This window comes from Ascaphus truei, chromosome 2, assembly GCF_040206685.1.
Source record: "Ascaphus truei isolate aAscTru1 chromosome 2, aAscTru1.hap1, whole genome shotgun sequence".
NCBI classification, from domain to species: Eukaryota; Metazoa; Chordata; class Amphibia; order Anura; family Ascaphidae; genus Ascaphus; species Ascaphus truei.
The window spans coordinates 178,050,652-178,066,515 of record NC_134484.1 but is presented as its reverse complement, the minus strand read 5'-3'; the positions used below and the strand labels follow the sequence as shown (position 1 = coordinate 178,066,515).

The 15,864-nt window shown below is 40.9% G+C and overlaps 1 protein-coding gene across 2 annotated transcripts in view; it reads left to right on the top strand.

Annotated features, from left to right (window-relative positions):
* Positions 1–15,864, top strand: part of CDKAL1 (CDKAL1 threonylcarbamoyladenosine tRNA methylthiotransferase) — an 869,422-nt gene that overhangs the window by 680,659 nt on the left and 172,899 nt on the right. For both annotated transcript variants that reach the window (XM_075585602.1, XM_075585601.1), the window contains one exon: positions 444–506. In XM_075585602.1, coding sequence (XP_075441717.1) covers positions 444–506 — 63 coding nt within the window. The remainder of the gene's footprint in view (positions 1–443; positions 507–15,864) is intronic.

The following is a 15,864-nucleotide window of genomic DNA, read 5'->3' as shown; positions in this document are numbered from 1 at the left end:
AGCAAATCAAATTATTTCTTTGCTAATGCTTGCCATCCAAGGGAATAACGTGTGTGAATTTTTAATTAAAAAAAGATAAAAAAAAAAATCCTCAATTAAAGGTTTGTGCACAACAATATTTTAATACAGTATTAGGAATACTTTAATGCCTTGATTTATGATTGCAGTGTTAAGTCTATCAAAGCTGATATGCATTGTAATGTACAGATACCAAAACATTTTACTCTGTTAACTTTTCTAGTGCCAAAGGCACCTATAGTGCTTTGGGTTTAATTATCTCCTGCAGCACACACCTCTGTAACATATCACAGGGGTCTTGATCATGAAATGGGTTCACTTGTTTTCAAAAGCACGTCACACTTTGACATTTGAACATGTACATACTTAAATTGCTGTCTCAAGTATGTGTAATAACCATGATGTGTTTGTTGTAACATTTTCAGAAAAAACAGCGAACCAAGGAGCTGTCCCAACTTTTTCATTCGTACAGCCCCTATGACCACAAGGTAAGAGAATCTTCAAGCAGCGAGGTTGCACTTGTGTGATGAAGGTTAACCCCAATCGTTTGCAACATGTTTTGAAATGTTTCCTGGGAGCTATGGCCGCATGCAGTGGCAGGAGTTGAGCACAAATACATCAAGGCAAACTTCTTTGAAAACGGGTTAAACGGTACATAAATCTGTTGTCCTTGAGAAGGCCGTTTCATCTCCATTTAGGAGTCGTCATGAGAGGGATGTTGCATATAAACACAGACATTGTCTGCCCATTTTTCTATCTTTTGTGAAATCGCATACCCAATTAAATGCTTGCTTCTTTCATATTTTGTTTCCCCTTGATTCTGTTTCAATCCATTTTGAATTCCTTCACAATATTCATCTCCACCATCTCTGCTTCTCCATGAACCCACCATGTAAATGTAAAGCAACATAACTTGTGTATCAAAATTCAGAGGTACTACCACCTACAAGTGACCTACATTACCCATGGAGAATATGGTTATCAACGAGCTCTTTGGAGTCAAAGAGAATCTTGTCACTCACTACCATGTGAGCATATTTGCCATTGCTCTTCATTGGGAACCTTCCGAACTCAAAATGCAACTTAAGTGCTCATCTGAGACGGTGCGCAAAAATGTACTATTCAAGGAACCTTTGGCAGTGAAGAGGTTGATAGCATTTTTATGTAGTACCTCTCCAGGAGGGCATGAGATGTGAGCTTTAAGTGGTCATTGCAATACATCTTACCGGTATCCCTTTTTTATGATTTCAGTAAATCTACGTAGTAGAATTTGAATATTGAAGCCCATTTTTCACTCGTCTGTCGAAGCTCCGGGTTTTAGCACTTAAAGAATATGCAGTGGCAGATCAATCAAAAGCTAAGGAGAAACCACTGAAGTCTTTGATAGTGGTCTCTTCTCTGTATTCTCTTGTGCAGAGTGAGTCTTTATTCATAGCACAAGAACATGCCATTATTCTTTTATTAGCACTTTTAATGGAACGTGGCCATTTGCTGCTCCTGCTGCCTCCTCTGTTCATATCCTTTGTGGCAATATATCAAAGTATCCTCAAATGATTTTGGCTTTAGTTGTGAAGACTTACACACTCCTTTACAAATTAGTCATCAGGCAATGAGGAATTGAATGTGACTGCAAAGATATATCCCTTTTGATGTTTGTTTTAGGGCCTTTTAATAAATGACTATAACTTATCTGGCTTGTGAGGGGCTGTTGCAGCTGCCAAGAAGTATTCTCCTGGCCTATTCTAATGCACACATGATGTGTGCGTGCCGCTGAATGCTTGCAGGTGAGGTAGGAAACACGACTGAGAGGTTGGTTATATTTACGGAGTGCTTTCTATGTCTTCGTCTTTGATTTTCTCTTCAGTTAAAAAAAATATGATGGTATGATTAGCCGCTAATTATTAAGGGTTACCAGGCTCTCCAGCTGCCATGAGATTAAAGCAGCAGCCCATTTTTCTGGCCTGAAAATGAATGTGAGCTTATTCGATACAGTACTGAGCATCGCTGGAAGTGTTCCCATCCATTGAGGCGTCTTTAGTTTAGCAACCCCAACTGGTGGTCTCTTATGCCAACACCTCCCTCCAAACAACAATAGGGAGCCGGGTATTATGGGGAAGAGAGGACCTTCTTGTTAACAAAGACTATTGCTTAGAGAGGTACTGTACAACGACGAGACGAAGACCCCACAAAATAAATATGGTAGCTCAGCTACTTTGTTTAATATGTTCTCAAAATAAAGAGCACTTTACCGTTTTGCAAACCATAATTTTAATAGTTTCCAGTAAAGTGGAGATACGCTAAAGCCTACATAAAATATTTAATGCAAATTAACACATTTTCATATGTAGCAAAGACAGTGTACGCAGTGCTGTATCCAGGATTTTGCAGGGATAATGACCATGTTCTCAGAAGAGCTTACAATTTAAATGTTGCTGCCCAAGGCAAATGGAGATAAAATGATTTACCCAAGATTACAAGGAAAGTTGGCACAAGTATTTAAATAGGATTCACCTGCTTCAAATGCAGTGCTTTTACCATAAAGCTACTCCACACATCCGTCATATTTCAAAGGTATTTTGGATAGTAAACGTGGGGACTTAATATGGCACTGGTATTTGTTTCTGGGTTCTAGACTGCACTCTAGTTTTTAGTTGGATCTGAGTGCCGCAACTGAATAACCACTTGATGCAGAGAATCAGTACAGTTTTACAAATGCTATCAAAAGCAATTGTATCCCACGTTCATGGAGAGGAAACTGGTGATCTTTTACACTTGCAGTAAAGGAAACAAACTGCTTCTGCTACCTAGTCTGTTTTTGGCGGCTGTTTTTCCTGTGATAGTAATGTGTACTCGTCGAGCTGTTAGAAACCAGCAAGTCTTGACTCTTGCATCCCCCCACAGTCTTCGGAGCAGTAAAATTGCTGGCCCATAAGTAAGAATTGCGCAGCTACCACAGAAACCTGTGATGGTAATCATTTTTCCAGGAAACATTTCTACAGTGCACCTTCTGTGACTACTTCCACTGGGTATGGTTACTAATATCCGTGCCTACTGTACCTGTATAATTATTGTTTTCAACCTTCCGTTCTGTGGTCGTTTTTGCTGATTAGGTGCAGCTATGCTGTCATTTAACAAGTGCTTATATAGAGAATATACAAGAACAGTAATCACTTCTATTACGTGAGGAGTAAATGAGGGTGTGTGATATCCCTGCACGGCTTCGGCATGTTTTACATTTCCACTGAAATGTGCCTTTATGGCTTTGGCTTTGCATCTAGTGAAAGCGCACAGTATAGGCATTTTTATGCCCTCACATTGATAATGATCAATGATTTCAGGGCAGTTACTGGTCTAATGTAGATCCATCTGATTTTTAGTCTTGCCTGGATTTGTTTGCACCTTCAGTTTTGCCCCACACTGCCACACATCATTATGTCTTTATCAACGCCATCCCACAGCAAAGACACATATTTCCTTTTTTATGTCCACGTGTATCAGGGGTGCTTCGTTCGAAATGAACTTGCGATTTGGTGAGCTTTCTGAATTTAGTGACAGATTATATTGGATTTAGTTGATACAATCCCATGTGAAAGCTTTAGCGACAGTTTTAATGTGAAGTATTACTGTATACTGTATGGAATTCCAGATTCATTTTTCTGTTACTTGAGACTGTTTAAAATAAAATAAAAAAATTGATAGTGTTCTTGGACTTGTGGGTTGGTGGGTGTTGGTGTGTCTGTGTGGGTTATATAGTTACATGGTAGATGAGGTTGAAAAAAGACATAGGTCCATCAAGTTCAACCTATGCTAAATTTAGACAACAGATACTTTATCCTATATCTATATTTACTTATTGATCCAGAGGAAGGCAAACAAAAAACCCCATTAAGGGGAAAAATGAATTCCTTCCTGACTCCAAGAATTGGCAATCGGATTAATCCCTGGATCAACATCCTTCCCATGTATACTTATTTGGTATATCCCTGTATACCTTTGCCATCTAAAAAGATGTCCAACCTTTATTGAACAAATCTATTGTATCTGCCATCACAGTCTCCATGGGTAATGAATTCCACATTTTAACTGCCCTTACTGTAAAGAACCCTTTCCTTTGTTGCTGGTGAAATGTCCTTTCCTCCAACCTTAAGAGATGGCCCGAGTCCTTAGTACTGCTCGTGGGATGAATAGTTGAAAGCTCCTTGTATTGTCCCTCGAATATATTTGCATATAGTTATCATATCCCCTCTTAGATGCCTCTTTTCTAATGTAAATAAATCTAATTTAGTTAGCCTCTCCTCATAAGTTAGAATGTCCATCCCCTTTATTAATTTGGTGGCTCTTCTCTGCACTCTCTCTAGTTCCATAATGTCTTTTCTTAGGATTGGTGCCCAAAATTGTACTCCATATTCAAGGTGTGGTCTTACTAATGCTTTGTAAAGGGGCATAATTATGTTTACTTCCCTTCCATCCATTGCCCGTTTGATGCAAGATAAGATCTTGTTTGCCTTTGCAGCTACTGCATGGCATTGGGCACTATTGCTAAGCCTGCAGTCTACAAGCACTCCTAAATCCTTCTCCATCAAGGATTCCCCCAATATATCTCCATTTAATTTGTAAGTCGCCTTTTTATTCTTGTATTTCCAAATGCATAACCTTACATTTATCTGTATTAAACCTCATCTGCCATTTACCTGCCCACGTTTCCAGTCTCTCCAAGTCCTTCTGAAGAGAATTTACATCCTGCTCTGATTCTATTACCTTACACAATTTAGTATCATCAGCAAAGGTGGAGACTTTGCTCTCGATCCCAACCTCAAGGTCATTAATAAACAAGTTAAAAAGCAGGGGTCCCAGTACTGATCCTTGAGGTACTCCACTCACGACTTTAGCCCAACCTGAAAAAGTTCCATTTATGACAACCCTCTGTTGTCTGTCCTTTAACCAGTTTTCAATCCAGGTGCATATATTATTACTGAGTCCAATTTTCTTTATTTTGTTCACCAAGCTCTTGTGTGAAACTGTATTAAAAGCCTTTGCAAAATCTAAGCAGACCACATCAACTGCATTACCCTGGTCTAAATTCCTACTTACCTCCTCAAAGAAACAAATAAGGTTAGTTTGGCAAGATCTATCCTTCATAAATCCATGCTGACTATTACTAATAATTTTGTTTTCTATTAAGTATTCCTGAATGTTATCCCGTATTAAACTTAGTAGTTTCCTTACTATTGAAGTCAGGCTTACAGGTCGGTAATTCCCGGGTGTGATCTAGCTCCCTTTTTAAATATAGGCACCACATCTGCTTTACGCCAATCTTGTGGTACTGAGCCTGTGTAAATGGAGTCCTTGTATATTAGATATTATGGTTTTGCTATTACTGAGCTTAACTCCTTGAGAACTCTTGGATGTATGCCATCGGGGCCAGGTGCCTTATTTACTTTAGTTGTTTCAAGTCACTTATGAACTAATTCCTCAGTTAACCAATTGTTCATTAATATGGAGGTTGTGGCTTCCTCCTGTGGCGCTACTATTGAACTTGATTCTTCTCTGGTAAACACAGAGGCAAAGAATTTGTTTAATACCTCAGCTTTTTCCTTATCTCTAATAATCTGCGTACCCATCTCACACTGAAAGGGTCCTATATTTTCTTTTCTCATTTTTTTGTTATTAAGGTACTTAAAGAACTTTTTAGGGTTGACTTTACTTTCTATTGCAATCCTTTTTTCATTATCCATTTTTGCTAATTTGATTGCCCTTTTGCAATTTTTGTTACATTCCTTATAATTCTGATACGATGTCTCTGTCCCTTCTGATTTAGAGAATATAAACACCTTCCTCTTCTTGTCCATTTCCTCCCCTAACTGTTTATTTAGCCACATTGGTTTTGACTTATTTATTTTATACTTATTACCCAAGGGCACTGATAAGTGTGCTTTTCTAACAATGTTTTAAAAACTGCCCATTTATCTTCTACATTTTTCCCTGCAAAAACATCATCCCATTGTATTACTACTAGATTAGACCTCAGTTTATTCAAATCTGCCTTTCTAAAGTTTAAGGTCTTTGTTGAACCCAAGAAATCTATTTTTTGATCATTTATTTCAAATGAGACCATGTTATGATCACTGTTACCCAAATGTTCCAGGACTTCAATATTTGTTATTACTTCTACGTTGTTTGATATGACCAAATCCAGTGTTGCCCCTCTCCTGGTTGGTTCCTCAATAATTTGGGTCATATAAATGTCTTTAAGCACCCCCAAAAACCTGTTTCATTTTGTTGTAACTCTAATCTCATTGCCCCAGTCTATGTCTGGATAATTAAAGTCCCCCATTATGCAAACATCACCCAGTTTTGATGCCTTTTCCATTTGCAAAAGTATTTTAGCTTCCTCAATCTCACAGATATTTGGTGGTTTATAGCATATTCCCACAAACATTTTCTTAATTCTTTTACCTCCACTGCTAATTTCTATCCACAAAGTCTCTACATTTTCATCATTCCCTTCATAGACATCATCCCTTATAATAGGTTTTAGATCCAGTTTAACATATAAACATACTCCACCTCCCCTTCTATGTGTTCGATCCTTCCGAAAAAGGGAATAACCCTCTAAATTAACTGTCCAGTCATGAGTTTGGTGTGGGTTGGTTGGTGTGTCTGGGTTAGTGTGTGTGGGTTGGCGGGTGTTGGTGTGTCTCTGTGGGTGGGTTGGTGTGTGTGGGTATGTGTGGGTGGGTGTTGGTGTGTCTGTATGTGGGTTGGTGTTTGTGTGGGTGTGGGTTGGTGGGTATGTGTTGGTGTGTCCGTGGGTTGGTGGGAATGTGTGGGTTGGTAGGTATGTGTGGGTGGGTGTTGGTTTGTCTGTGTGTAGGTTGGTGTTTGTGTGGGTGTGGGTTGGTGGGTGTTGGTGGGTATGTGTGGGTTGGTGGGTATGTGTGAGTGGGTGTTGGTGTGTGTGGGTATGTGGGTGTGGGTGTTGGTGTGTGTGGGTATGTGGGTGTGGGTGTTGGTGTGTGTGGGTATGTGGGGGTGGGTGTTGGTGTGTCTGTGTGTGGCTTGGTGGGTATGTGTTGGTGGGTGTTGATGTGTCTGTGTGTGTCTGGGTTGTGGGTGTGGGTGTGGGTTGGTGTGTCTGTCTGTTTGTGTGTTAGAGATAACAACTACTTCTTTATTTACTTAATTTACAATCTTTCACATTCACTTTCTTGGTGACAGATTTATATTCAAAGGGTCGCTCCTATTTTGTTTCTAAGGCATAAATAGACCAAAAAGATGTTGAAAATGTATTCCACAGAGTTTTGCTTTTTTACGTCACTGAATCGTGGACTCTGGAATCGGGACATAGCGTTAGTACATTTGTACTGCACTTTTGTGAGCGAGTGACCATTTTACTATACTCTTATCGCTGGGATTCACAAAGGGCCGATGCCGTTTATGGTCCTGCAATCCCACATTAACTGACACTGACTTCAGTGGCAATTAATGCCCGCGGCGAAGGTGCAATACTCCTCTTTGTTCCTTACTGAATCTCCCCTTATCGCACTTACTCAGTGTGCGGTGAAGCAGCTTCCCCATACCAGGGTATATTTTAGTGCTCTTCATTTGCATGGCTCTGAGCTCTTCTCCAGCAGTAGGAAGCAGCGTTGCAGCATTTTAAATAGGTCCTGCTGTCCATGTGTCCCGCTGGAGAGGATGCTCAGGCCTCTAGGAATCCTTTGTGAGCTGAAGGTTGCCAGTTCCGATCCGGGCGTATATGCCAATCCAACTTCTTCATCTTCTTGAGGTGGGTAAAATGAATATCAATAATAATTCTGTTATGGTAATAACTGTATTGATGTATTCATTTTGTCTGCAAAGCTCTTTGAAACGAACATTATAAGCATATGTTTATTAGATTAGGAGACAAAAAAATTAGTCATTTGTTTTAATTACTCTGAAATGTAATTACTGTACTTGGAGAATGGATTTATGTATGGGAAAAGAAACCGTTACATTGTTAGGAGCTAATAGGGAAAACGAATGTAGGCTGCGAAAAGCCTTTCCAGTCTGTTCTGCTGCTGCAATGCATTCGCTAATGACATGTTTTTTTTTACATTTTTTTACAGCAAATAAAAATATAATTTGTGAGCAAATATGCATGTCTGACAGGTCTGCAACCCTTGTCTTTCCCCGTTATCTCTTAGCATACTGTACTTTTACTGCAGCCAGGGATTCTGGGAAATGACATGCAAATTAGCGCACACTTGTCACCTTTTGGTTCTAATCCATTTTAACATGGACCCCTATAAATTTATGCCTGCCGCAATACACAGCTTTTCAGCACAGCCTGGGGTAAAAAAATGCACAGCCAGTTAACCTACCCACAGACAGCTGTTTCAACCTTTGGGCTCTCACCAGCGTGAGGCTGGTTATACTGGCTTAGCAATGTGAAGCTGAAAGGTTTATTTTTTTTTATAAAGTTGTGTGGAAATCCAGTGAAATAAAAGTAGCACGCGATGCATATCTCTGTAATTCATGCGGTGCAGCGCACTCAGTCTCTCAGACTCCCCACGGATTTCCATTTTCTGCATCATGCTTAATTAAAGACCGTCTTTCCAATATACACCCACCAACACTCTTGAAGTATGCTGTCCAGGCCAGGTATATCAATAATAAATAACAGCAACAACTGTGCTTTGAGCTGCTGTGTTTTAACATTTCTTTTGCAGCAGTAATGTAAAGAATTCACTTACCTAATACATCTTTTTTTTTTTTCCATTTAATGTGATGGTGTAATGGTTTCTTTTCCCCTACATTATTCTCTCAGCATATTTATGTGTTTGTATATATATTACATCATAAGTCTGGAAGATAAACTGATCCCATGCATGTTTCATCAGTGCCTTTCTCTGCAGATCTATTACTGTGGTTATTTTTTTTGCTAGGGAGGGAAAACTGACATAATTCTCCAGAATTCAATGAAATTGACATTGGTATATTTCTCTGTGCATAGTGGAGTGAAAAAGAAGCTGCTTGATGCATTATGGAGTGAAAAAGCAGTGTCATTTGGCAAGATGGGGTAAATCAATGAACAAACTGCAGTGACAGTCTGTTTCACTGTTACATATTGTCTTTCATTATTTCATTATCTTTGCAGCTAGGTTTTTTTTTTCTTTTTTCAAAATATTGTTTTGTAATACGCAGACAGAGGGACCGTTGAGATGGAATAATACCTTTAGCTGCAATCGCCAAAATGACGTGAAATAAATAACCGTACAATAAATAGAGCCTGTAACAAAGTGTCATTACTCTTGACATGTCAGCCAAAATGTAATGAACTAAAATAGATTTGTTTAAAGTGTAAGTACTAAAACTTTCTGTCAGAAGCCACGCATAGTTGCATAAATGTTTAATTCAGCTTGCTAGCCCTCTCTTTGACGTACCTTTTTATTTCTCCAGAGAAGACGCGCTGCGCATTACTTGAAACTGTCAGGCCTAATGGGCGGAAGTCACATTGTGCCAAATGGGCCCATTTGCCTAACTTTCCCTTCCAATAACTGTTAACTTGCAGCTCACTGTTGCCTGGTATTGGATCTGCCAAGTGTTGGAAAATGACTTTTGCAGGCTCCCTGAAGTAGTAAATAATGAAAATAAAAAATCTGCAGTTCTCACACTGCAGTGTAAATTCCTCCTTTAACTCTGTCACTGCCTTCTGGGAGCACGGGGCTAAGAAATAAGTCGGCGTAGGGCCTGTTCTAAAGATTTCTCTCCTTAATGTTTTGATGGGCAAAACAGATGGTTTCAGAATGTAATGTGAAGCTTCTCTGGTTTGAAGTTCTTCACACATTGGCAAGACCTGTTCTTGGACCATGCTTGTCGTTCCCCCAGGTTACCTTGCTGTTGTTCCTTGACACTTCAGTCCCCATGGAATTCTCCTGATGCTGCCGGATTACTCTTCAAAACAGGCCGTCCCACCCAAAACACACACAAAACACGGACACCAAATTCTGGAAGGAAACGGCCACAGCATTTATTAACAAAACATCCATTCCTTGCCAGCCATTTCACACATTAACATATTTAACATATCAACCCCATGCCAGCCACTGACACTACTGCCAAGTGGGCACGTACACTGTAATAAACCAAAGGTTCGAACAACCCACGCCGCATGCTGTGTTGCTACTCCCTTCCTAGGTGCCACAGTGGCAACATCAACATGTCCTTTTCTTAAAATTCTCTCCTGCTGGCAAGGAACCCCGCCGCTGTGACAATAACACACCATAAAACACACCCATCTTTGAATTTGTTATTTTTTGAATAGGGATGGGGGGGAGGGAAACTTCATCAAAGTTTACCACAAACTGGTTGCCTTAACCTTTCCTCACGAGCCCAACTGTCAAATAAGTTCTGTCCCTTATTTTACAGTAACCATGGGGTGCTCAACCCCAGTCCTCAAGCCCCCCCAACAGGTAAGGTTTTCAGGATAGCCCTGTTTCAGCACAGGTGGCTCAATCTGTTCCTGTTTCAGCACAGGTAGCTCAATCTGTTCCTGTTTCAGCACAGGTAGCTCAATCTGTTCCTGTTTCAGCACAGGTGGCTCAATCTGTTCCTGTTTCAGCACAGGTAGCTCAATCTGTTCCTGTTTCAGCACAGGTAGCTCAATCTGTTCCTGTTTCAGCACAGGTGGCTCAATCTGTTCCTGTTTCAGCACAGGTAGCTCAATCTGTTCCTGTTTCAGCACAGGTAGCTCAATCTGTTCCTGTTTCAGCACAGGTAGCTCAATCTGTTCCTGTTTCAGTACAGGTGGCTCAATCTGTTCCTGTTTCAGTACAGGTGGCTCAATCTGTTCCTGTTTCAGCACAGGTAGCTCAATCTGTTCCTGTTTCAGTACAGGTGGCGCAGAGGCTCGGTCTTCATCTGAGCATCTGATTGAAACACCTGTGCTGAAGCTGGGATTTCCGGAAAACCTTACCTGTTAGGGGGTCCTGAGGACTGGAGTTGAATACCGCTGCTGTTGCTATACAATCAAATAAATGTATTTTTAATCATCCCTCCAACCTATAGATGCCAGGTAGGCGTCACCTCCGTTATGATCCCCATTCCCAGGCGATAAATGGGTATCTTCTCATTTGTGGGGGAAAAGGAAAACATTTGGCCACAGCCATGGAAAGCAGAGGAAGCAGCCCGTGGTATGGCATTTCCACGCAAACAATCTTCTCTCTAACCCTTTCGTGTCTAAAGCCCTCTCCCGCCTTAAACCTTTCTCACTGACTGCCCCACACCTCCGGAAGGCCCTTCCCCTCAGTATCTCGCTGGCACCCTCCTTATCGAAGCTTATGAGTAGCTCAGTGGCTGATACTTTACACCTCAACATCGACCTTGACCCCTTGCAGACGCACTTACCAGAACACCCTCCTACTGTCTCTGTACGTTCTTCCTACTTACCAATTAGATTGTGAGCTCTTCGGGGCAGGGATTCCTTTTTCTAAGTGTCACTTTTATGTCTGAAGCACTTCTTTCCATTATGTGTTGTTTGTATTATTTGTTATTTATATGATTGTCATGTGTATTACTGCTGTATATTAATGGTGCTATATAAATAAAGATATACATACATACATACATAGATGCTGAGTTGTTGCTGAAAATCCTTAATCGATTGGTGACTTGAGGACACTGCTTATTTTACCAAGGTTGATTCCCTGCTATTGCGTCCCAAAATTGCCAACCATAAGCTGCGGGTCACAATCCAATAAACTCTCGTTCCCCTTCTCAAAAAAAGTACAGTATTGGAATGCTTTTATAACTATAATCGGATATCGATTTTTTTTTTTTGAGTGTTGTTTTTTAAACATGTTGTAGATTTGTAGGAAGAATAATACAAAAAAAAAAGTATTGCAGAATTAAAAAAAAAAAAAAAAACCCCATAAGAAAACAAAAGAATTAAAATGGTAAAAAAAACCCCGATGTTTTAAGTAAGTGTACGAGGTTGCATGCAGTGTGGATCTTACGTTTTCAAACACCTGGTACAGAACTATGACTTTTTGATTACATCCACAACTGTGGTCGTGTCTGCTAAACATTGAAGGACTGAGCAGAGAGAGCGTTTGTTTAAACTTCTCTCCTAATACGTACCTTCAGGGCTTGCATAGTTTTTTTTTAAGCTTGTCACTTCATAAAAATTCCTGAATGGCCGCCACATTGCCAGCAAGGTATTAACAGCTTCCAACGCATCTTGTTTGAGGAACGCTTGGTATTGGCTTTGTATTCCTGTATTCGGGGCGCACACTTCATGATGCTGTTTCTCCTATTCACGTGCACACTTAAAGTTGGGCGTTGGAATGCATAATAAAAAGGAACGAGCCCCACGTTTGAGAACTGTGCACGAAGTTGAAGTACTTTTCACAACGCTTTCTTATAGACGGCACAAGACATGAAAATAAATACTGAAATCGGATTTCGCCTGCCTAAAGTTCCTGCAGCACCTTACATGATTTTATTTATTTTTCTTCACTTTGAAGGCGTTCATCTTTTAATTATATTTGTGTCAGCACTGTTTACATTTAAATAATACTGTTTTGTTATTAGTTAAAGTTCAGATGTTAAGAACATCTAGTTACTGTACATTGTCTTTTTTTTATTTTTTTATCTTCTTGGCTGGTTAAAACCGTATCCCTTGTACTTGCAGATGTTGCTGTTACATACAATGATACCGGTGATGCACAGCTTGTTGGTAACTTCTTCCAAAAACAGTTCTAAAAATAAGATTGTGTACAGGATTAAAGGGACAGCCTTTTTGCTTTAATCCAGTTTCCAAACTTCTTTTGTATTGGGAAGCACCCGCAGTTTGTGATTACCCTCAGGTTATTGAGGGTCTATTAAACACAAAACACTGCCGACTGCAAAGAGCAGTGATTTTCCATCTGAGTATTTTAGTCCACAGTATGCACTGAAAGATTTTTACGGTATAGGAGTGTTTTACAGATCTCGAGATGGCTGTGCAGTGTTATTGGGCTATATTGAATTGTATTTCTACAGATAAGATACTGTCTGATTTCAGATCCTGGAATGAGCCATAAATCGCACATATGGTACTCGGATCCATGTGCTAGACTAGAGTATCAGAAAAGGGGTTACCAATGGTGATGCCTTTTGTGCACCTCTTTCCGTAATACATTAAACAGGCAATCCATGCTACCCAGGAACTTCCAATAAGTGCTGGAGAGGTTGTGAGGAGGTGGGAACAATGCTTCATATCTGGTGGGAGTGTAAGATACTAGAGCGGTTTTGGGATATGATATTACAGCAGATTTTTTATATTCCCAAGATTAGAATCCCCAAAGACCTGAGTATTTTATTGCTAAACAGAGAACAGGTCAAGGGGCACAGAATTAGGAAATCTCTATTAATACAGATTCTAAATGCAGCAAGATGTGCCATCACTGCCAATTGGAAAAAGATGGAGGCACCCACTATGGGACAATGGGAGTCGAGTGTATGGGAGGTTATGAAAAATGGAACAATAATCAAGGATAACCACTGACACTAGGTTACAATGTGAACGCCTTTGGCTGCCATGGTCAGAGTTTACTGATAATAGAACACCGTGAGAGGATCGGAAAGTGGACACATTTGCCATAGTGATAATAAGGATAACCCGGACTAATATTTATGGGATTGACTTGTTTCTAGTTTATTTTATCTTTGAATAAGTATTTAGTTTTTTATTTGTGTCACTTTGATGGTTTTATGTTTGTTTTTATTAGTATCAATTCTGTCAGTTAATGTGTTATTGTATATCCGGTACTCTAAGGCCTGGGACATGGTCAGCGCTTATGCGCTGACCTGTGCTGAGCCGTGCTGCTGCTCGGCACTGAGCCCCTGCAGCCGCAATGAGAGCGGCTTTAGCAGGGGCTCGCGCGCGCGTCAGCACGCTTGGGGAAGCGTGTGTCTGACGGCGTCTTGAAATTTCCCCGCTTGCCGGAGCGCAGGGCCGGTCACGTGAGCGGTTCGCCCAATGAGGGCGAGCCAGCTCCGTGACGTCACTGGCCCGCCCCCGGATTGCGCGCTGTGTAAGGCCAGGGAAAGCACCGCTTTCCCTGAGCCTCAGCGCGCCTCAGCACGTTTGAGAGGCACTATGTCCCAGGCCTAAGGCTGAGACCCTAGAGACCAGTCGTGCGGCGGCTGAGGGAAAGCGGGTGCTTTCCCTGTCCTTACTACGCGCGCCGTCTGGGGGCGGGCCACTGACGTCACGGAGCTGGCTCACGTGACCGGCCCTCCGCTCCCCTCAGCGCGCAAACGAATTTTTTTTTAGGTGCTACGCCTCCTCACGTCTGCGGAAGCGTGCGCGAGCCCCTGCTAAAGCCGCTCTCATTGCAGCTGCAGGGGCTCACTGACACGCGTGAGAGCGGCTCAGCGGCTCAGCGCTGGCCATGCCCGTGGCCTAATATATAACTTGGTTTATACAATACTACACAACAAGTCTGAGTATGGCTGACTGAGAGTGAAAAGTGTAAAAACCCTGACGTGGTTTAAGTTGTGTTGCATTGTTTTGTACATGTTAAATGTTATAAAAATATAGATTATAAATAATTTACACAAAAAAAAAGAGGCAATCCAAGATGTTTTTTCTTTTCTTTTTTTAATACAGGATTGAAGCAGGGGGTCTCCAGAGGTGAACCCCATTCATTTGAGCTCTGGCGACTCCCTGCTTACAGAGGCACTTACCTCTGTAGTGGGTGCCGGTAGCCACTCCAGGGTTCACTATATGGCTGCTTTTCAAAGCTCCCGGGCCCTGCAGTAGAAAGCTGTGATGTCATCAGCTTCGGCTTCCTATTGGCCCTCGTGACGAGGAAGCTGAAAACAGCAGGAGATACTGGCGCCCCTTACAGAGGTGAGTATCTCTGGAAGTAGGTGGTCACTGGAGCAGAAATGAATGGGGTTTAGCTCCGGAGACCCCCTGCTGCAATCCTGTATTTAAAATAAAATCAAGAAAGAAATGGGTCGGATTGCTCATTTAAGTGGTCACCGACCTTGCTATAGCTTCTACTCCTTCAGTAAGCTACACATGGCCAAATCCTAATAGCTAGACTGGTTGTTCAAAGATCAATATAGTCTCTCTTTCTTTGTAAGTATTTTTTTCATACCGTGCATTAGATCATTATGTCCCATTGTAATGACCCCAATGCTTATCGCTGGCAACGGGCGTTATCATTGTTATTGGGACTCCATTCAAAAGTTTTATACAAAACCAAAAACGATTAAAAAAAATAATTGTATGTTACATGTCCCGTGTGATGGTCTTGCTCTTCAGCACATGGTTTGCTGAACGTAAACAAGGTGACATGTTTATCAGTGACCATATGCCTCTCTTATATGGAGATGTGAGGTGGTGTATGTCTGCTGGACGTTGATTTTTAGGTATTATTTCATGGCACAGCACTAGCCAGTTTTGCTTTATTTCTTTGCATAGGTCATTTTCTTTGGCTACTTTTCTGATGGCCTCGTTTAAAGTGGTCATTAGAAATGCTAAAATAAGCATTAATCATGCAAGCTGCAACGCATTGACATCTTTGGGGAAAAGGGCAGCCATCTTAATTTGTCAAAAGTCTGATTTTTTAGGCTGATACTGTAGCTCTGGATTGTAACCTCATAAAAATAAATGGAAAATAGCATATTAAATAGCACAATGTACTATGTTACATTTGTACAACAATAACTAAATGTAGCCATTATCTGATGGCAGCAGCAGAAGATTCAGAGAGGCAAGACCACGGCTTAATCTAGAGCAGTGTACTCCATATTATCTCCCTCTGAGCTTAATATGAACTTTGTGCTTTATTGTGCTCTATTGTGCTGGAC